We start from the raw sequence: 21,860 nt of genomic DNA on the forward strand, positions 1-21,860 counted from the left end.
CCTTTGAGTGATCCATTGTAACAGACATGAGACTATAACCAAGATACCTTCCTACTTCACAGAAAAAAATTGAGAAGACAAAAGAGATGTCTTATGGGAGATAGACTCTAAATCTGGAAAGAACTTTAAAGATCACATGTTCTAACCTTCCCATTTTACAGATAAAGAAACTGAGAACCAAAAAGGTAAATATAACTTTTCTCAGGATCATGTAAACAGTTAGTGGCAAAGTTGGAGTTGAAACCCACAACTCTTGAGCCCTATTCCACCATTCTTCACACCATACCATAAATTCCTGGGGAAAAGTTCTATTGAAATTGAATGTATCATTATCATGATTTCAACCAATTATGGAAGGATGTTCAATGCCCTAAGGAGGCAGGAAGGGAAGAAATTGGTGTTTCAAAAAAAGGAAAGGCAGCTCTCCTGAAGGTCTGAAAGAAACATGATCCTTTAAGAGCATGATTCAAGGGATCCTAGTTTATTTCCCCTTCTCTTTCTCCCTCTCTTATTTTCTATAGACTTCATTTGGTCTCATACCTGGAATACTGTCATAATGGCTGCAGGAAAGGTGTCAAAGTTTGCTGAAGGAGTCCCATCATTAAAGTTGAACCTGAAAAGAGAAACCAGAGAGAGGAATGACATGAGACCTCAGGAAACAAGCCAAATCTCATCATTTACATTCTAATTTCTACTTTTCCCTCCCTCATTTTCTAAGTTTTCTTCATTATTCCTCTTCTTTCTACTATCTAAATATTCTGTCACTTTTCCCACCAAGTCATGATAATAATCCAGTCTCAGTTGACATGCAAAGATGGCACTACTACCTCCCTAGCACTATAGGCAGTTGTAATCTTTCCAGCAGTGGTAATGGGTTTGTATTGATCTAGCTACACTTTCTCATCTGGTATGATAAATCATAATAATATGATAATGTTATAGAATAAATGTTAAACAATAAATGATAAATCATCTCATATGATTTAATATGTTTGTGATATGGGCTAGGTAGGAATAAAGGAAGAACAACATAGGAGTAAATTCTTTGGTTATAATAAGACCATAAGACTATATATATAGATATATACACACATGCACACACATACACACACATATACACATATGTGTGTGCATATGTATATATGTATAAATGGAGAGATACACACCTGCATGTATACACATATACATACATACATTTATATATGTATAATATGCTATTATAGTATATTATATTGTATCATATAGCATATCATATCATATCATATTATATTACTAGCAGAAGTCATAGATTATAGTCCCATTAGAATTCTATCCCAGAAACATACCATATGACCTTAGGCAAGTCATTTAACCACTGTCTTTCTCACTTTTCTTATCTGTAAAATGAGGATGGTAATAATAGAACCTACCTCCCAGGATTGTGTGAATAAAAATATGTTTAAACACATATGTAAATATATCTACTTATAAATAAACACATGACAACACATGTAAAGTACTTTGTGAACCTTGAAGCATACATAAAATGAGTTATTGTAATAGTTCTTATTATCAATATTTAATGGTGATTATGGCAAAGAACTGGGGTTTTTTTAATCTGGGAAGCCTGAGGGAGCTTACCTGCCTCCAAAGAGTTGCATCCCCAACAGAGCAAAGACAACAATAAAGAGGAAAAGGAGGAAGAGTAAGCTGATGATGGACTTCATGGAACTCATCAATGAGACCACTAAATTCCGTAGTGATGCCCAGTACCTGAAAGATAACAGGCAATATTACTACCCACAACTCTGTCTGATCCCCAAATGCAATCAGAGTCCATGAAATGAACTGTATTTTGCAAACTTTTCTATAATGGAAAGAGAAGCAATATTCAGTCACCCTAGGAAATTCTGGCTAGGAATTTGGCATGGAAATTTTCCCAGTCCATCTTTTGGGTCATCCTTCCCTACTGAGTCTGGAAAGGGCTAGAGAATTTATCAGGGTAATATGTACACAGAAACATGAATAAATATGAATCTTTAGGAAGGAATAGGGAATTTCAATGTCAGAGGTGGGTAGGTTTCCAAATTCTGGTCCCTTACTTGGTAACCTTAAATATTCTCAGAAGTCGGAGAGCCCGCAAGACACTGATTCCAAAAGAAGTGCCAGGTCTAAAGATGGCCCAAACCACTTCAAAGATGCTTCCCACAGTGACCTAAGAAGAAAAGGAAACAAAAACAAAGCTTTAGTGAGAGGAGTAGAGAGGGGAGTGAGGAGAATACTGGTGTCTAACAGGAAACCACTGAAACCTCCCATTCATAAGACTAACAATAAATCCCAACATTACCATATTCATAGGCTAGACAGATATATTCTGTTGAGAAAGGTCTTCCAGGTGGGAAAAACAGAATTTTCAAACTCCCTCTTTAAGAAATCAATTGTGGCATGCAACTATCCCTTTTGCTAGAAAAATCTTCTCAATATCAATCCCCTGTACCCTTTTGTCTATAGTTAGTGAAAAAAAAAAAAAAAAGACTAGCTTATAATCTCCTTTACCTCTTCAGCCTTCTGTTCTCTAGACTGAGGGATCTTATCTTCAAAAGTCTTATTTCCACTGGGCATAATAGGTCATGCCTACAATCAGAACTATTGGAAATCTCTACAACTCAGAATTTCTAAGCTACAGTGAGTGAGGTCAATCAGGTGTTAGCATTAAGTTCGGCAATAATAGGAAGAACTGGGGACCACTATGTTGCTAAAGGAAGGGCAAACTAGCCCAAGTTGGAAAGGACCAAAGGTCAAAGATTCTGTGCCTCTAAGTAGGGGGATCAGGTTCATAATATCCCCTATACTTCTGGGCAATAGGGAAAGGAGGACTGATTTTGCAAAAAGAAAGTATTATTTCCCCATTCTTCATAATCAGCCATGATTCCTTTCTGACTCCTCTCCAACTCCTCATTTGACTAGTTATGATGTTCAGTCATTGTCATTATCATTCTTACAACAAACTCTGAGCCTGTGTATAAATTATGATATTTATTGGAACTTTGTGGATTTACATATTGTTCTAAAAAGCTGAGGATTAGAGATTTTCTTTTTTCCAAATAAATTTTTCTTTGACATAGAATTTCTTGTAATGGCACCCAAGGTGAAGAGAAAATCCTACTGATTTGTGGATTCAGGATTGAGTGGTGAATATTCAAGGCTTTCCACTCTTTAGTACTGCTTTGGTTCTGCCCTCTGCTTCTCACTATCTGCTATTGCTGCAGTTGCCTGCAGTCTTCCCTGAGCTGGAATGTGCCAAGCTTGTAAAAAATAGGGATTAGCAGGTGTTAAAGCCTAGTTGAAGCTAGAACCAGAAGAATTGAGAATTGAAAAAGCATTGACACACAGAAACCTATTTATAAGGAGAGTATCTTGTTATCATTTGAACTTAAATGGAACAGATCAATGAAAGTTTTCCATTCTGATTGAATCTGATTTTAGAAACCAGGTCTATGATCATTTCTAGGGCAGGTCAAACAGGCAATGCTGATAGGATTTGCATAGTGCTTAATGAGCAACACACTGGTCCTGGAGGGGAATGTGGGATGTTCCTTGCTTCTTGATGCCTCTTTCAAACTCTCCCTTTGTCCTCATAATTCTGAAATCCTTTCAAGTTTGGTCTATCACTTTTTTTTGGTCCAATGTAGTTAATGGTGAGTATTGTTTAATAATCGCCGTGTCCTAACTCTTCTCTCAAAGAACTGGCCCTTAACTCACTAACTTTTCCTCCCTAGAGGACTTCAATAGTCATAGTACTATTACCTCAAACACCATGTTCATCTAGTTCCTTAGTTTTTTCAGATATCATGACTTAGTCCTCCATTCTATCTCAGCCAAAAGAATGGTCACACCCTAAATGTTATCTATCATTACCCTAAGTGTTTCACTTCCTTGTCCAAAAACTCTGACACTCAAGTATCTTACTATAATTTCTTAACATCCCATTTCTCTATACATCTCACTATTCCTAAACCTTTTATTCACCTTTATCAGCACCTTCAAATTTTCCAGACTTTCTCAGGACAATACCCCTACTTTACATTTTTTCCTTCTAAAACTCAACCCTGTAGTTAACCAATTTGACTCCACAATGTTCTATCCTCGCAAATCCCTTACCCTTGCAACCTATCATTACTCATGCCTTGTAGAATCTCAGATTCAAATTACTCCCATCATCTGCCTCTTTCCCTCATATTCATAAGATGCTGAATGAAACTGTGCTTACTAGATAATACTTTATGTTTTCTAACCTCAACGGGGCATTCATTGCATCAAGGCAACCCTGGATCTTTTTCTAATTGATTTCCTCTTTCAATTTCTACAGAAGCAACTCAAATCTTTATTTCTCTCTTCAAGCTTCCCATATCTCCCCCTACCTATACCCTCTCAGCTGAGGACCTTGCCTTGTAATTTGTGGAGAAAATTAAGGTTATTTGCTATGCAGTCCCTTTTCTTCCCATGTCTTCCTCCACAATCCCTTGACCTTATTCCCAACTCCCTCCTCTTTTCCTTTAGTCTCTGACATTGAAGTGACTCTTTGCCAAGTCCAACCCATTTACATGTGCCCTTGATCTCATTTCTCCAATAGATTGTGCCCTTAATCATCACTTCTCTCTTTTTCCTTTTAAAATTTATTTAGTGGTTTATTTTTCCCCAGTAATATGTAAAAACAATTTTAACACTCATTTTTAAAACTTTGAGTTCCAAATTCTCTTCCTTCCTCCCTCCCTATCCTCTCTCATTGAGAAAGCAAGCAATTCGATAAGCTGTACAATGCAAAACACTTCCATAATAGTCATGTTGTGAAAGAAAACAGACAAAAAAACCCACAAGAAAAATAAAGCAAAAAAAGTATGCTTCAGTCTGTATTCAGACACCCTCAGTTGTCTGTCTGGGGATGGATAGCATTTTTCATCCTAAGGCCTTCAGAGTTGTATGGGATCATTGTATTACTAAGAATACCGAAGTCATTCACAGTTGATCATCCTACAATATTGCTGTTACTTTAGGTACAGTACATTTCACTTTGCATCAGCTCATATAAGTCTTTTTGGGTTTGTCTGAGAGCATCCTGTTTATCATTTCCTATAGTAGGGGAGTATTCCATCATAATCACATTTTGTTCAGCCGTTCCCCAATTGATAGGTATCCCCTCATTTTCTAATTTTTGCCCCCAGAAAAGAGCTGCTATAAGTATTTTTGTATATAGGATTTTTTCCTCTTTTTATCTCTTTTGAGAAACAGATTTAGTAGTGATATTGCTCGGTCAAAGGGTATGCATGGTTTTATAGCTGTTTAGGTATAGTTTCAAATTGTTCTACATAATGGTTGAATGGTTGAATCAGTTCACAACTTCACTAACAGTGCGTTAATGTGTCATTTTCCCATATTCCCCTCCAACATTTGCCATTTACCTTTGCTATTGTATTAGCCATTATTAGCCATTAGTAGTACCTCAAAATTGTTTTAATTTGCATTTCTTTAATTAATAGTGAGTTAGAGTATTTTTATATGGCTATAGGCAGTTTTGATTACTGAATCTGAAAACATTATATCTTTTGATCATTTTTCAATTGGGGAATGGCTCTCATTTTTATAAATTTGACTCAGTTCTCTATATTTTTGATAAATGAGGCCTTTATCAGAGAAACTCACTTAAAATTTTTTTTCACAATCATTATTGCTAACTGTATTTCCCTCTATCCTATTCCCCCTGTTTATAATCATCACTTCTTTCTCTCTAATTTATAATCTCTCCCTATCTACTTATCCCTTTTCTACTGATTTTAAATATGCTCGTGTCTCCTCCATCCTGGAAAAAAAAAACTTTTTCTGGACTCAGATTTCCCCAAAAAGAAGGTTCCTCTATATCTTTCCTCCCTTTTTAAATCAAAACTGGAGGGAGAAAAAGTTGCCCATTTTGTATCTCTATTTTCTCTCTTCTCTTCAACATTTTACAGTCTGGCTACTGATCTCATCATTTAACTGAAAATTCTTTCTCCAAGGCTACCATTTATATCTTCAGTGCCAAATCTGATGCTCTTATCTCAGGCCTCATTCTTCTAAACCTCTCTGGTGCATATGCCACCATGCAATGCCCTTTCCTCATTTATACTAAGGTTTTTGTGAACTTTCTCCTGGTTCTTCTGTCTGACCTCTTCTTCTAAGTTTCCTTTTCTTGATCATGCTCCATATGATGCCCCTTGGAGATTCCTGAGGGCTCTGTCCTAGTACCACTCATCATCTTTTTCCATGCTCTTTCTCATGAGTTACCATAGATGTTGACATATACACATACAACATACATGTGAAAAGAGAGAGAGAGAGAGAGAGAGAGAGAGAGAGAGAGAACATTCTAGTCTTCCCTGAGCTTAAACAATTAGTCACTGAGCATTGATTAAGCATTTTCTATGTACCAGACCTTGCTAAATGGTGAGGGGAAAAAAGAAAGGCATAAAAATAGTCCTGGGCCCTGCTTACATTCTAAAGAGGGGAAAAAGGATAAGTAACGAGGTACATGCAAAATATACATAGAGTGGATGGAAACTAATCTCAGAGGAGAAGGCACTAGCATTTGATGGGACCAGGGAAGAACTCCTGCAGAAGGTAGGATTTAAGCTGAAGAAATACTGAGGGAAGCCAGAGAAACAAAGATTCAGAAGTTAGGGGGCAGAACTTTCTAAGAATGGGAGACAGACAGTGCAAAGGCATAGACAAGGACTGCTATCTTGAAGGAATACCAAGTTACCCAGTGTAAATAGATCACAGAGTGCATGGAGAGGAGTAAAATGTATGAAGACTGGAAAGGTAGAAAGGTGTTACATTATGGAAAACTTTACACTGCAAACAGAGCAGTTTATATTTCATCCTGAAAGTAATAGTCACTGGAGTTCATTGAGCATGGTAGTAACATGGATAGAATTATATTTTAGAAAAATCACCTTGGCAATTAAGTGGAGGATAGATTGGAGTGGGGGGAGACTTAAGGCGAGAAGATCAGGAGTCTGTGTGGGAAAAGATAGGGAAACATGTAGAAGAGATATTTGTTATTCTTGTTCAATCATTTCAGTTGTATTCAACTCCCATTTTGGGTTTTCTTGGCAAAGACACTGGAATAGTTTGCCATTTCCTTCTCCAGCTCAATTTATAGATGAGGAAACTGAGGAAAACAGAGTAAAGTGACTTGCCTAAAGTAAAGTGACACAGCTAGTAAGTGTCCGAGGTCAGATTTGGACTTGGAAAATAAGTCTTCCTGACTCCAGGCTTGGCACTCTATCCACTGCACCACCTAGCTACCCAGAAGAGATATTGCGAGGGTAGAAATGACAATATTTGTCAACTTATTAAATATGTGGGCTAAGTGAGACTGAGGAGTTCAGGCTGACACCAAAGTTGTGGGTGGGCTTGAGCAACTGAGAGCATGACTGTGCCTGCAAGTTCAGAAGTTCAGAAGAGGTAAACATTTTGGGGAAAAGACAATGTTTTGAACATATTTAAGTTTGAGATACCCTAGAGATATTCAGTCTGAGATGTCTAAGAGGCAGTGAATGGTGCAGAACAGGAGTTCAGGAGATAGACTGAGACAGGATAGGTAGATAGGTAGATAAGTAGATAGGTAGATAGATAGGTAGACAGACACAGACAGACAGACAGACAGACAGATAGATAGATGGATAGATGGATAGATAGATAGACAGACATATAGATGGATAGAGGGATAGATAGACAGACAGATAGACAGACAGACAGACAGGTAAGATGAAAAGATAGATTAGATAGAGAGGTAGATAGATTGATAGAAAAGTAGGTAGAAAGATAGATGATAGATATATTTATATATACATATATAGATATGTATGTATGTATATAGGTGTATATCTGGGCATTATTTGCTTAGTGATAAAAATTAAGCTATTGGGAGTTGAAGAAATAAGATCACCAAGTAAAATAGTAATAGAGAAAAGGTAGAAGAGGCCCATAGGGGATATCCACAGTGACTGGGTATGACACGAATGAAAAACTTGTGTCAGATACTGAGAAAAAAACTGTAGAACAAGAAGATAACTAGAAGAGAGCAACAGCAGGAAAATCTAGAGAGGAAAGGGTGTTCAGGGGGGAAAGGTTATGAACAGTTCCAGTGATATGGAGATGTCAAAAAAGATGAAGACTGAGAAAAGGCTATTACCTTTGGAAATTAAGAGAACATTGGTAACTTTGGAGAGGGCAGTGATACCATTTTACCAAATATCTATTGTACATTTCGAACTAGATGTCCCAGAGACATCTCAAACTCAGCATGTCCAAAATAGAACTCATTATCTTTTCCCCAAAACCCATTCCTCTTCCAAATTTTCCTATTTCTGTAGAAGGTACCATCATTCTTCCAGTCTCCCTGGTTTATAAATTCCACACTGTCCTCAAATCTTCCTTTTCTCTCACCAGTCTCCCCATCCCCTGCCACATCCAAATATTTGTCAGATGTTATTTTTCCTACCTGTACGATATCTCTCACATCCAGCTCTTCTCTACTAACACAGACACATCTTCATTTCAGGCCCCCATCACTTCTAACTCCGATTACAGCAACAGCCTCTCTTCCTCAAATTTTTTCCCATTCCCATCTATCTTCCACATTATTGTCAAAGTGATTTTCCTTAAGTACAAATCTATCTATGTCATTCCTCTACTTAAGAAACTCCAATGGCTCCCTGTTACCTTAAGTATCAAATATAGATGCTTCTATTTGGCATTGACTTTCATAACTTGACCACAGTTTATTTTTCCAACTTCATTTCCATTATTCATTTTATGGATGTAGGTTCAGCCAAAGTGACCTCCTCTCTGACCTTTATGCAAGGCTTCTCTTATCTCTTACTTTACAATGGCCCTTTCTCATGCCTGCAATGCATTGTCTCCTTACCTCTTACTCATGGAATTCCTTTTTCAAGTCAGACATCAAACCCTGCCTTTACATGAATCTTTTCCTGATCCCCACAACTGCTAGCATCCTATCTTCCTAAATACTTTACATTATTTTATATTTCTCCTGCATATAATTCTTTTGTATATACATATGTATATGAGTATATATGTGCGGAAGTTCCTTGGGTATAGGGATTGTTTCCCATTTGTTTTTATATCTCTGGTACCCAATAAAGGGCTGGACAAATAGTAGGCATTTAATAAATGTTTATTGATTAATTGATTGAATGCTCACTTAAAATAGGAAGCTACTAGAAGCTGCTTCCTTCACTCCTTTTTCCTGCCCCCAACCAGTAGCTTCACAGTATCTTGTGGTTTCTACCTATAAAAGTCAATGTCATTGAGCCTCCATTTTCCCCAATGGACAGTTCCTAATGCCTCCATCCTCCCCCACTTCTGCAGTTGAATTTGCCTAAAAAAGATAATTTGGTAAATTTTGTATTGTTTTCCCTAGACATAAAAATCACGGTCCATGGCTTCCTAGACAATATTTCCCTCTCTTCCCACTCCTAACTCCCCAAATCAAATAGTTAAGAAATAAAATGGTTGATCTATGTTTTCTACTCCAACTCCCCAGAAGCAGTTAACTGTCATTCTCATTTCATAAATTCAGGTGTCAATGCTATAAACCACTGATCCACACTGCTGACATTGATACAAATGGAATAGACAGGCTTCAAAAACACTTACCCCAAAATCAAAGCAATTGAAGGATGAATGAAAATACAGGCGTGGCCCCATGCCATACATCTTCAGGGCCATTTCTAAAAGGAAGAGCCCCAAAAACAAAAACTCTGCATAGTCTGAAATGATTAAAACAAGTGCCATTACACACGCAGATAGTGTCTATTCCTTTATCAACAATTTTACACATTGCCTTAATGGCCCCAATTAACAATATTCCCACCCACTGACTGAAACTTCAACACCAGTCGATGTGACTTGGCTCAGATTGTGGCCCAACAAATGGTTCTAATTTGTCTGTGGAATTTCCTAACAGAAGTTGAGTTCAGGGGACAATGAATAACCTAGCTTTTTCTTATCCAACAAATGGATGTATCTTTAGCCTCTGAAAGATAGTTTAATTTTAGAACAGAAATAGGGAAGGCCATCTAGTATGCTGACTTAAGGATATATTATAATACTTAATGCTGCATTCAGACCTGGTCTTACTCATAGGCTTTTATAGGTAGTCACCTCTACTATATGATTCAAGGGAGCTCCTTTCCCCTCACATATATCCCCTCCTAGTCTTTGGTTCCTGCTATTTGCAGCATTAGCCTCACATTAAGGCTCTCCTAGAGTGAGGTACACTCTTGGGCTTCATCTAGGGATGGAGGTGATTCTAGGTGCTCCAAAGCAATCCCAGCACTTCCTACCAAGCTGATACAGGCCCTTACATCAATTGAATTTTATGCCTGTTGTTAAAGAGTAATTGAATTATGGAAAGGCTCATCCCCAAAGGATTGATAATCAGCTGGTGAATTTTTTGTCCTCTGCAGTTCATTGAATTGTCTGCCCTGACATGGAAAGGTCTTGATGTGCATCATGTATGAAATCACAGATATTGGGAATATTGAGTTATTCAAAAAAGGTAATGTTATTTGGAAGAGCTAATATCATCTGGCAAATATGAACAGGGAGTAGTTTAGCTGATCAGTTGGTAAAGAGAAGTTGGCAATGTGCAGGATAAACCCACGATCTTTAAGGACAGCATCACAAAGGTAAATATCTTGTTTTCTCCTAGGATGTTCCTTGGTATCCCTGAGAGAGACAGAATACTGAACTGGGTAGATTTTTGGTCCATATTATGATCTTATATTAATACATCAAAAAGCCCAACATCTTACAGAATCCAGACACATTACACTTACAGAGGAGGTGGGTGAGCCACAGGGGCTGGTTGTGATGGACAATAGCCACACAGGCAGTGTTGAGAGCTACCACGCCCAAGACTATCCAGTAAAAAACTTGGGATTTGACCATATGACGAATGGAGATACGGAGAAGCCGCTCCTTATGCCGGAAATAAGAGGCTCCATCTACTTTAGTACTTTTTATACTGGCACGAGCAAGAGGAGTACCTGAAAGAAAAGTAAAACTGTGAGAATTGATGATGATGATGATGAAGATGATAGACATGTATTTTTAAGTTTATGTTCTACATTGTCTCATTTGAACTTTAGAACTTTATACTACTTCATAAAAATCTGCAACTGGATTTACAAGAGAAATGAACTTGTATGTGGAATTGCAGGTGCAAGGAGTTCACAATTCAAAAAGAAGCTTGAATATTCATGCAATTGCAATAAAGGGAGGAGGAGGAGCAGCAATCTCTTCCTAAAGGGCAGTAGTATGGGAGGAGGGAAAGAACAGTACGGGTAGGAAAAGGATTATTCTTCTCCCAAAGAGAAAGACAAATCATGAATAAGTAAGGTAGCAAAAGTCACGTTCTTTTCCCTTGGGAACTGCTAAACTATGAGGATATGATAGTCTGCTTATATACAAGGGTTCTAGCTGCACAGTTTCTCAGTCAGGTAGAAAGTGCCTGGTGCCTGTCTTGATTCCCATGGACACAAAAGGAGTCTAGCTTGGGGTAAAAATAACGAATTATGTCAGCTTGCAGGGGTGGGGAGTGGGGGGTTCATCCTTGACACATTCAGGACCTACTCCATATTCTGAGTCCATTGTTACTGAAAAATAAGCCAATTCAAGAAGACAAGTTCAGGGGACTTTTTAACAGTGCCAAGGGTATTTTATTCCTGCTTTATAGATCAAGAAATTGAAGCTCAGAGAATTTTCATGACTGGCCCATCATTATAGATCTATTAAATTTCAGAGTGAAGACTGAAGCCAGGTCTTTCTGACCCCAACAAAGTACTCTATCCATTATATCAAAATGTCCCTAGGAGAAAAAAATGATATTATCAGAAGATAGTAACTTGGAGTTTCTCTATTACCTGAGAACTAAAGGGGAGACATCAAGTAGCTTTAAAGAAGTAGTGATATAGCAAATGTGCTGAAGGACTTGGAGTCAGGACATCTTTAATTTGAATCTTACTTTTAGAAGCCATGTTATCATAAACATTTCCCTTGACTTGTGAACCTTGATTTCCTCATCAGTATATGAAGTTAATAATACCTGGGCCTATCTAATATCTAAATACCAAGTTTGTTATAAATCTCAAATGAAACGATGTAGGTGACACAGTGCTATATGAACTATGAAGAACCTCAAGCACCATAGAAATGTTGACTATTGATGCTACCTCTGGAGAGTATGGCTTCCACGATTTTTGGACAACCTAAGAATAGACCTGACAAATTCCCATGACATAAGGGTAACAGGTACTTTATAGAGAATAAGGTGAAGGCTCAGAAATCCTTTACTTTTCTCCTATTGGCTCTGAACTTTTATTCTTAATGGAGGATTCAAGCATTCAATTCTACCCCTCCCCCTCCCCCTGAACAGATGATCTTTGCCTTTTCATTTACTAAGAATACTGAGGCTATTTGACATAGGCTCCCCCAAGATGCTTTCTTTCACAATACAAAGCTTCTTAGTTTGTCATCTTGTCTTCCTCTCTATTCTCAAAGAAAAAATAATTTTCCCTCTTTCCAAAGCAACTCTCCAATTTTTGCTCTGGATCTCATCTTTCCCACTTCTTTCAAGTCTTTGCTTCATTAACATTTTCCTTTTTTCTTTTCTTTCTCTTCTTTGTTTTTGTATTTTCAATTTACTTCTCCATTAACTATTTCCCTTGCACCAACAAACATATCCAGGTTTCTCCTTTCTCATTTCTTCAAACTTTCTATACCCTCTACCTATTGACCCATCCCTCTCCTTAATTTCATAGTCCAACATAGAGAAATGAGACTACTTTTGTTCTACTTCTTGAAATTTTTACTTCTCAAACCCTTGCCATCTGATGTCCATTCTACTGAAACTGCTCTCTCTTAACTATTTACTCTAAGATTATTTCCTCAGTCTTCATTCTTTCTTGATGTCTCTGAAGCATTTAACACTAATGACAATCTGTTTTTGGTGTTCTCACTTCCATGTCATTGGACATGAGTCATCTTTCCATGGGTCATTCTTTCCTACTTTTCTGACTGCTCCATGATTTTCTTTGCTGACTTTTCTCCCTCCTCTTTTAAAAAAGTATCCCGAAGTGATGCAAGTTTCTACTCTCTGCCTTAATCTCTCTTTTCTATATATAAATTCTCAATGATTTCATCCATTCCCATGACTTTATGTTTCCTTTTAGTTTAAAAGAGACGAAGGGTATCCATGAAATTAGGGTTAGCCACACAATAATATCACCTTAGTGGGCATCCTGAAACAACCTGTGGGACATTGAAAGCTTCTGGGCAATCCTCCAAAATCTATCCTTGATTTTTTTGGGGGAAGGGAGGGTTTTAGTTCCCTATTTACAACTACAAGTCTCCACCCATATGAACCTTCATAATCAGGCTCAAAAGGAATCATCATATTCTGAATAAAACCTCCTTTTCATTTCTATATTTATGTTAATGGCACTATTCATAGAATCTTAAAATTGGAAGGGGCCTCAGAGCCCATAGAGTTTTTTGTTGTTTTCAAATTTCACATCTTTATTCATCTGTTAAACTCAACGTGATTTCATGCAACATGAGGGAAAATTGCTAACATTTTCTAATTATGTGTAGAATTGTACAGATGGCTTTTGGAAGACCTTCATTCTCAGCAGCTGAAAAAAGATAATTTTCATTTGGAATTCAGGGCCTTCTTTTTTTTCGTTTTCTACAATCCACATCATCTGAGTAGCTTGTACTGATCAGTTGGATTCAGTTTGTTCCAAGGCTTTGGATTGTTCTATCTGTCCTGAATGACACTGGAATCGAACATTGACAGATGCAAGTCTAACTGCCAACTCCAGTAAATGCAAAGAGAGGAATCAAGTTTGGGTGTTTTTGGTCTGGCTGAGAATCTGAGTAAAGCATGGTGTTCAGAGCCCAGGAACTAAGCAGCTGAATTTGTTCACTTGTGGCTTGTCATCCAGTGTCACCATGAAGAAATAAAGAAGACTAAGCAGGTAAGGAGCATGCTCCCAGAGAGACTATGTTCCATCTAAGGACCAAGCCCATACAGTTCAATCTATCCCTAAATATGAACCCTCTCTACAATAGTTCTAGGAGGTACTTCTCCAGCCTTTTCTTTTAGGATGGAAGGAACTTTAAATGATAACTAATCCAAACATTCTTTTTACAATGAAGAAACTGAGACTTATGAGGATTAAACAACTTCCCAAAGATCACAAAGGCACTTACTGACAGAGTCAGGATTTGAAACTGGGTTTTCTGATTCCAGATCCAGAGCTATGTTTAATATATCATACTGCCTCTTTGCTTAAAGAACTCTATTGGGGAAACCCATTCCCTCTCAATGTCACCCCTCACAGTTATTTCCTTATAGTAAACCTACATTTTTCTCTATAATTATTACCTAGTTCGTGTGCAACCAAGCAGAAATAATACAACCCTTCCTCCACATAACAATCCTCCAAATTAACCTTAAATAAAGATTAAGTGAATTCTCCATCACTGGACTTCTTCAAGTAAAGGCTGTATTATCATTTACATATATAATATGTTCTGGGCTAGGTCTTCCTCAGACAAGTCTCCTAGTGGTCTAGGTTTGATATTAGAACAAAATGAGGCATTTATAGGTCATTCATCCTAAATGAATAGGCCTCATTAGTTAGCCTCATCCCAAAAAAATATTTACTTCGCCATAGCAGGAGAAAGATATTCAACAAGGACTGGCATTAAGAACAGCTAGAGTTGATTCAACTGAGTCAAGGTCCTTTGTCTTGAGTTATCCAATTCAATCCACCAGCCAAACATCAGAGCACCCCCTGCAACTCATCATGACTATTTTTTTGTATTCAGAAGATAATGAAGTGTTGTCAGAAGTCTCAGTCTTTAGTCCCCTGAGCCAACCGAGTCTCAATATCTTTTCAAGAAAAATCTCCCCACTCAACTTCCTAACTTCTTCATATATATGCCTCACTGCTCACTAGAACAACAGATGTGTCCATGAACTCATATTTCTCACAGAAACAGCAGTCACGTCCATGTGATGGGATCCCAGCCACTACCTCTAGCTAGCCACTGCCCCCAGAACCATTCCTCATATTTTCCACAGAGACAGCAGGTGCGTCCATGCGCTCAACCACTACCACATCCATCTGGTCTCAGACAGGACCACGATACTCCGCCAATCAGAAAGTAGCACCACCAGGATGCCCAAGCAGGATGTGGATTCCAAAACAATAGAAAGGACTTTCCCTAAGTAGGCACCTGCACAGTAGGTAGGTCAGTAGAACTGACCAAGAGTAACTTTATGATGTAGAGAGACTCATTATAATATCATTTCATATATACATACCCCCCAAAATTGTTTTTTTTGGTGTTGTGGCTGGGTTCCTTTCCATTACCTAATCCCTTAACAAAACCCATCTAACTTTTTAATATTCATAACTTCTGTTATGTCATTGCATCTTTACCATATAAAAAATTCATCTTACTTTCTCTGAAATTGCTGGTTTCTCCTGGAACTTGGTCCACTTCATTAGAGGAGTCAATCTCAACAAATACCTATACTTGGATTAGAGGTGGTCTGACTGAATTCTTTGAGATGGCTACACCAGAATACATCATGAAATCCCAATAGTTTTTGGTGTCCCTGACTGGGGATAATTTAAACTGCAGCAGAGGGATCAAGATATTGTTTCTACCACAAATGTGATGCATTGTCAAATATATTTTTTTTTTATAAATAAGGATAGATGACCTATGAAGACCTCTCCAACTCTGAGAGGTAATAATTCTATGATTCTTCTCATTAGCCACGATTGAAACCCTAAAATCATCTGTGACTTCATCAACATCCTTGCCACATGCCAATAAAAGAATATTTCATCCACTGTCCTGTTGATTCAACTTCCAAAATTTAATTTCTGCCACCATCACTGTAGTTGTGCACAGGTGATCTTTTGCCTAGAGTTTCTATAATAACTTCTTAAATTATTTCCCTTTCCTGTCTCCCTTCTCCAAATCATCTTACACAACACTGCTTAGTATAGTGTCTAAAGCCATAAACAGCCTCCCTCCTTCCAGTCTTTATAGCCTTTTATACATCCTATGATCTAGCCAAATTGGACAACTCATTGTTGATCAAATACATTCAACTCTCTCTCTCTCTCTCTCTCTCTCTCTCTCTCTCTCTCTCTCTCTCTCTCTCTCTCTCTCTCTCTCTCTCATCATATTACGTTTCCCACATTAATCAATCAAGAAGGAGCTTATATTCTACTGGGAGAAACAACCTGTACAAATAAAAGCATGTACAAAATAAATTCAAAGTAGTTAAATGCAAGGTAATTGAGGGAGGGAGGCACTGTGAAAATCCTGTACATCCTCTAGATCAAAATTCACCTTCTTGATAAAACTATCTCTGGTTCTGTCTACCCCAATGAAATGGTCTCTCTCTCTCTCTCTTCTGAAATACCATACCACTTTTTGCCTCTCTAATGCATTTAACCTACTTCACGTTAGTGGTTTCATCTCTTCTCCAATGGGTTGCCAATAACTTGAAGCCAAGGACCATGTCTTACTCATTCCACTATTCCCCTCAGTGTTTTGCACATGGCAAGTATCAATAAATGATCAATGAATGAATGGATAGAGGGATAGACAGGTGGATGGATAAACACCTACCATGTTGCTTGTCACATAAATGTTTATTGATTACTGATGATTGACATATGAATAAATGTTTTCTTTCTATCTTTCCACTCTTTCTCCAGGGCAATTCTCAATGGTTATTTATCTACCTATCCATCTAAACCATAGTGTAGTAGTTTTTTCCCAATTCAATAAGGTAGAAAAACTTGTCCATTAGACAAGTTTCCTAGTAGGACTGGAGGAAAATTCCTGGGGGAGTGACTCTATTCATCAATAGGAACTGGTTTAATAATTTTACATTATATTATAGATTACTTTGGGTGTTTATTCAAGACAAACAAATGACTTCAGGACCTTATTGGCCTAGGATCAGACATGGTTTCAATATGTTTTTCTAAAATACTCTCCCTATTGGGGGTTTTATAAACATATCAATATGGAAGGGTATATATCCTTAAAATATATGTTAGGATCTAATTTGTAGGTGGAATGTGGATTCTATTATTAGCCCTGAGATAGTATATTTCTCAAAGACAATGTCCTGAATCCATTTTTATCATCTTTAAATCATTTTTACTTAGGAGATATTAAATCCCTATGGTGCTACCCACCTGCCTACCCCCACATGATTCTATTTCCTTTCAGCTTTTCTTCCAATGTTCTCTCAAAAGATAAGATTTTTTTTATTGAAATTTGGGAGAATAAAAAAACACTGTGTGATTCAACTCACCCACAGAGGAGATGTCAACACAGTGTTCATCACTTGAGTCACGAGTCATGGCCTCAGTACGGCTCCTTTTGATGGTTGCCCTTCGGAGAACTACATTGAAAGGAAAGAGAAATCTACTAAGTGATCATGTAGTATAATTAAAATATCCTGTCCAAATTCAAACCATTATATCTTCAAAAACTCTAATTAACAAATGTCTAATTCTTTCTATCCTTATGCATGAGATTTTAGCTTACTACTTTCTAACATGAGATTATGTCTGCTTCCACTCCTGAGGGAGGCTATAATGTACCATCTTTCCTGACGCAATTATGAGTATAAGGCAGGGAATACAAGACTAAGATGTCTAGAGCAAAAGAAATCCTTTATTTCTTGCCCAAATTCCAGAATCTCAGCTATCTAAAATTTATATACAACAAGCACAGTAGTATCACTGATATATTCATCTTCAGCACCTCATGATCAATACCAGTCACTCAGCCTTAATTGATCAAAAGGCAATCCACACTGACCGTTAAAAGGCAGCCTCAGCCTGTGCCATATTGTCATGGTCTGTTCATTTTGCATGCTCATTACGTAGTCTGGGCTTCAGTCTTACTGCTTCTCACACATCACACCCTCTGGAATAGACTATCTCCCAGAATCAATTCTCAGTACTTTATGTAGCTTGGAGATCTTCCTGCATATCAATTCCCTTCATTCTAGAACACCATGGACAGCGTGATGGAAGAACTTTCTCTCTGAAGTCCTAAAGTACAACTCTTTCTTTGATTTTTCCTTTTCTTTTTTGATCAAGGGAGCTTGCAATTGGATGAAAAGGAATAAATGCAATGCCCTGAATGGAGCATTTCCTTACCTTCCAAAGCTGATGTTCCAGAATTTTTGTTTTCTTCAGCCAGCATCACTTCCTCTACGTGAAAACAAATGGGTTAGCAAATTATCTCTAAATGCAGTCATTTTGCAAAATGAAAATCTGCTAGGAATAGCTCCACAATATAGAAAGAGCAATAAGCTCCATAGTCAGTCATCAGAAAGAGAGGGAACACAAAAGCAAACAGGTCAAAAAGGTGAAAGGAAGATGAGAAAAGAAAAAGTTATAAATGGGGGATTGTGGAGAATGCCAGGAAAAATACAGTTATGTGCATGACCTCTATTTCCTTCAAGGTGGATATACATGAAGGGCTAATTAATCCAAATAAGAATAAAAAACCTTTTTCCAAAATTGAATTTCCATTAAGTTTCACATCTTTTTACTTTCTTGAAATTAACTGCCAGCCATTTCCTTCCATAGCTCATCAAATCTCTTCATTCATACATGCAATTGTAATTTTCTCACATTTTTCCAGAAGCTAAGAGAATGTTCTGGGTTTCCAGGTACCTCTCCATTCTTGCCAGATCCATCCCACTTTTCCTTTGAGAGACAGTCAGACATTTACCCTACGGATTGGCTGGGGAATCCCATAGGGAAGAGGAGGGCTTGGACCTCCTTCATGTATTGTCACAGTAGTAACTATTCCTCCACCAGAAAAATCACAATTAGCAGGGAAATCTGGAATGTAGAACTAAATTTAAGATTCCCCACGGAGAATTTTGATCCAAAGATTCCCCCTTGGATATCCCTAGGAATATACCTGGATATCATAATATATCTATGATCTACTTGAAAATAAAATGAATCTCACATACATTCTACTTAAAAAACCAAATTAGTTCTCAAAAAATAATTTAGTCTTTCCACATTCCCCTCAAGCTACTATCCTGTACCTCTTCTTCATGTCTCAGACAAATTCCTAGAAAAAATATCCACACTTCTTGTTTCCATTTCCTTTTCTCTTACTCACTTCTCAACTTTTTACAGTCTGGCTCTTGGCCTCCCTCATTACCCAAATGAAATCACTTTCTTAATGACTAAGTCTGATGGTTTTTACTTAATCCTCACTTTTCTTGGCATCACTGGCTCATTCGACATTGTTCATCATCCCCTCTTCTTAGATATGCCCCCTTCTTGGGGTTTTCATGACATTGCTCTTTCTAGTTCTCCCACCTATCTGACCTTTCCTTCTTGTTCTCCTTTACTAGAATGATCATCCATATCACAACCCCTAACTGTAGGTATACCTCTGGGACCTTTGTCCTAGGTCCCCTTCTCATGTCTCTCTTATTATTTGTTTTGATGATTTCATCAGCCTCCATTTCATCAGCCTTTTATTCTTCAATTATCATCTGTATTCCAATTAACTCTTACATCTATCTATCCAGCCCTAGTGTCTCCCCTGACCTTGTTATGACTCTTAAACTACATTCTGAACATTACACACTGGATACCACATAAGCATCTCAAACTCAACATGTTCAAAACTAAAATCTTCATCTTTTTCTCCAAAACCCAGACCTCTTCTAAATTACTCTATTTCTATCAAATGCACTTATAATCTTCCATACACAAATTTGCATCCTCGGTGTCACCCAGGACTCCTATCACACTCATCCTATGTATTCACTCAGTTGTCACATCTTGTCACCTCTACCTGTAAAACATTTCCCACATTCATCCTCTTCTTTCCACTAACACAACCACTACCTAGTTCAATCCTCACCTAGGGCCTCTGAACTGGTCCCTCTACCTTAAATGCCTTTCCTTTCTAACACATCATCCATACAATTACCAAAGTTATTTCCCCAAATGTCAAGTCTAGCTATGTCCCTCTCTTACTCAACAGAATTCAATATGTCACCATTAACCTCTAAAATAAAATCCAAAATTTATGTTTAGTATTCAAAGCCCTTCATAACCTGGTTCCACCTTACCTTTCTAGCTTTATTACATGTCATTCTACTGCTGTTTCCCACCATTGCCTTCCCGACTCCATGCCTTTCATACTGATATCCCTGATGCCTGGAATGTACTCCCTCCTCACCTCCATCTCTCAGAATCCATAACTGAAGACACAACTCCGTTATTAGCTTTCTGCATGAACCATTTTTGATCCGTCTCCCAAGCTGCTAATGTCTCCCTCCCTATACTACCTTGAACCCATTTTGTATATATCTGTATGGGTACATATTGTTTTCCATAGCCAGAATGTTAGCTCTTCAGGCAAAAAAACTGTTTAATTCTTGTCTTTGTATTTCTAGGGCCTAGCACAGTATGTGGCACAAACACAGTAGACAATTCCATTATGATTCTCCATCTTCTGGGGAGTCTGATGTTTCTCTGTGCATTTACCCTGGCCATCATCTCCCAGATTCATAGAATCCTTCTCATCTTTGAAGGCAGAGCTTATACATCACGTTCTACAAAAAGTCTTTCCTGATCCAACCCCTAAACCCAACTGCTAGCATGTCTTCCTTCCCTAACCACCTTGTATTAACTACAGTGTATTAGCTTTGTATTTATTGTAGCACAAACAAGTAGAGAATATATGTAAATATCAATATACCTGTTGTCTACACTAATGAAATACAAACTTCTTTAGAGTAAAGACTATTTCTTTATTTGTTTTTGTATATTCTAGTACATAGCAGAAAGTCCCCAGCACCAAGACAAAGCCAGGAATACAGTTGCTATTTAATAAATTCTTGTGAATAGATCAAGAATGCCTGTTGAATGACTGATTGATAGTCTTACTTATAAAGTATTTCAATAAAAATCTGGTGGGTTCCTAAAATCATAGGATCATATATCTAGAGTTGGAAGGGACATCAGAGGTCATCTAACCCAATACCCTCCTTTTATGGATGAGGAAATGAAGGCCTAGTAATATTATTAAATGATTTTCCCAAGATCACACAAGTAATAAGCATCAGAAATGGGATTTGAATTCATATCCTCTACTATACAACCAGAGCTCTTTATTTCCTGTTGACTAGCTAGCTAGTGTGACACAGTTCTGACCTACAGTCAAAATAGTAATCTAGGCTTGCAACTGCCAAAATATTACAGAAAAATATTATGAAGCCTAGTAAATACCTTAATTAAAACATTGATAAACCATAGAAATACTAGTAAGAGAAAGAAGAATCACAGCTATAATTCCATCCTGCTAATCTACATGTATATTCTATATTATTCAGGGAGCAAAATATGTTATGGCACTGATCCTCAAAGTGTGTCTGTTATGCTTAGTCATAAGATTGATAGACTTTCCTTTTTAAAGCAGAGCCTCCAGCTAAACTCTAAGTCAACTTAAAGGTCAAGAATGATTGACAGGCTATCACATACAATTTAAGAGAGGTTTTAGGGTCATATAATAGATTTAGGGAACATGCTACTATTATTTCATTATGGTACTTGAAATATTTTTTGCAAGATAGCTGATTGCATAATTTTCTGACATTCACCTTTGTAGTAAACAGGTGAAGGCTATGTGTGGGCTTTGGGGCAAACAGATAGTGTGTA

The 21,860-nt window shown here is 37.5% G+C and overlaps 1 protein-coding gene across 8 annotated transcripts in view; it reads right to left on the reverse strand.

Annotated features, from left to right (window-relative positions):
* CACNA1E (calcium voltage-gated channel subunit alpha1 E) overlaps window positions 1-21,860 on the reverse strand; it is a 412,651-nt gene that overhangs the window by 124,276 nt on the left and 266,515 nt on the right. For all 8 annotated transcript variants that reach the window (XM_072648472.1, XM_072648471.1, XM_072648470.1 and 5 more), the window contains 7 exons: window positions 18,318-18,371; window positions 17,462-17,551; window positions 10,881-11,090; window positions 9,697-9,809; window positions 2,082-2,194; window positions 1,621-1,752; window positions 541-613 (listed from right to left, as the gene is read on the reverse strand). In XM_072648472.1, coding sequence (XP_072504573.1) covers window positions 541-613; window positions 1,621-1,752; window positions 2,082-2,194; window positions 9,697-9,809; window positions 10,881-11,090; window positions 17,462-17,551; window positions 18,318-18,371 — 785 coding nt within the window. The remainder of the gene's footprint in view (window positions 1-540; window positions 614-1,620; window positions 1,753-2,081; window positions 2,195-9,696; window positions 9,810-10,880; window positions 11,091-17,461; window positions 17,552-18,317; window positions 18,372-21,860) is intronic.

Source organism: Notamacropus eugenii, chromosome 2 (assembly GCF_028372415.1).
Source record: "Notamacropus eugenii isolate mMacEug1 chromosome 2, mMacEug1.pri_v2, whole genome shotgun sequence".
NCBI classification, from domain to species: Eukaryota; Metazoa; Chordata; class Mammalia; order Diprotodontia; family Macropodidae; genus Notamacropus; species Notamacropus eugenii.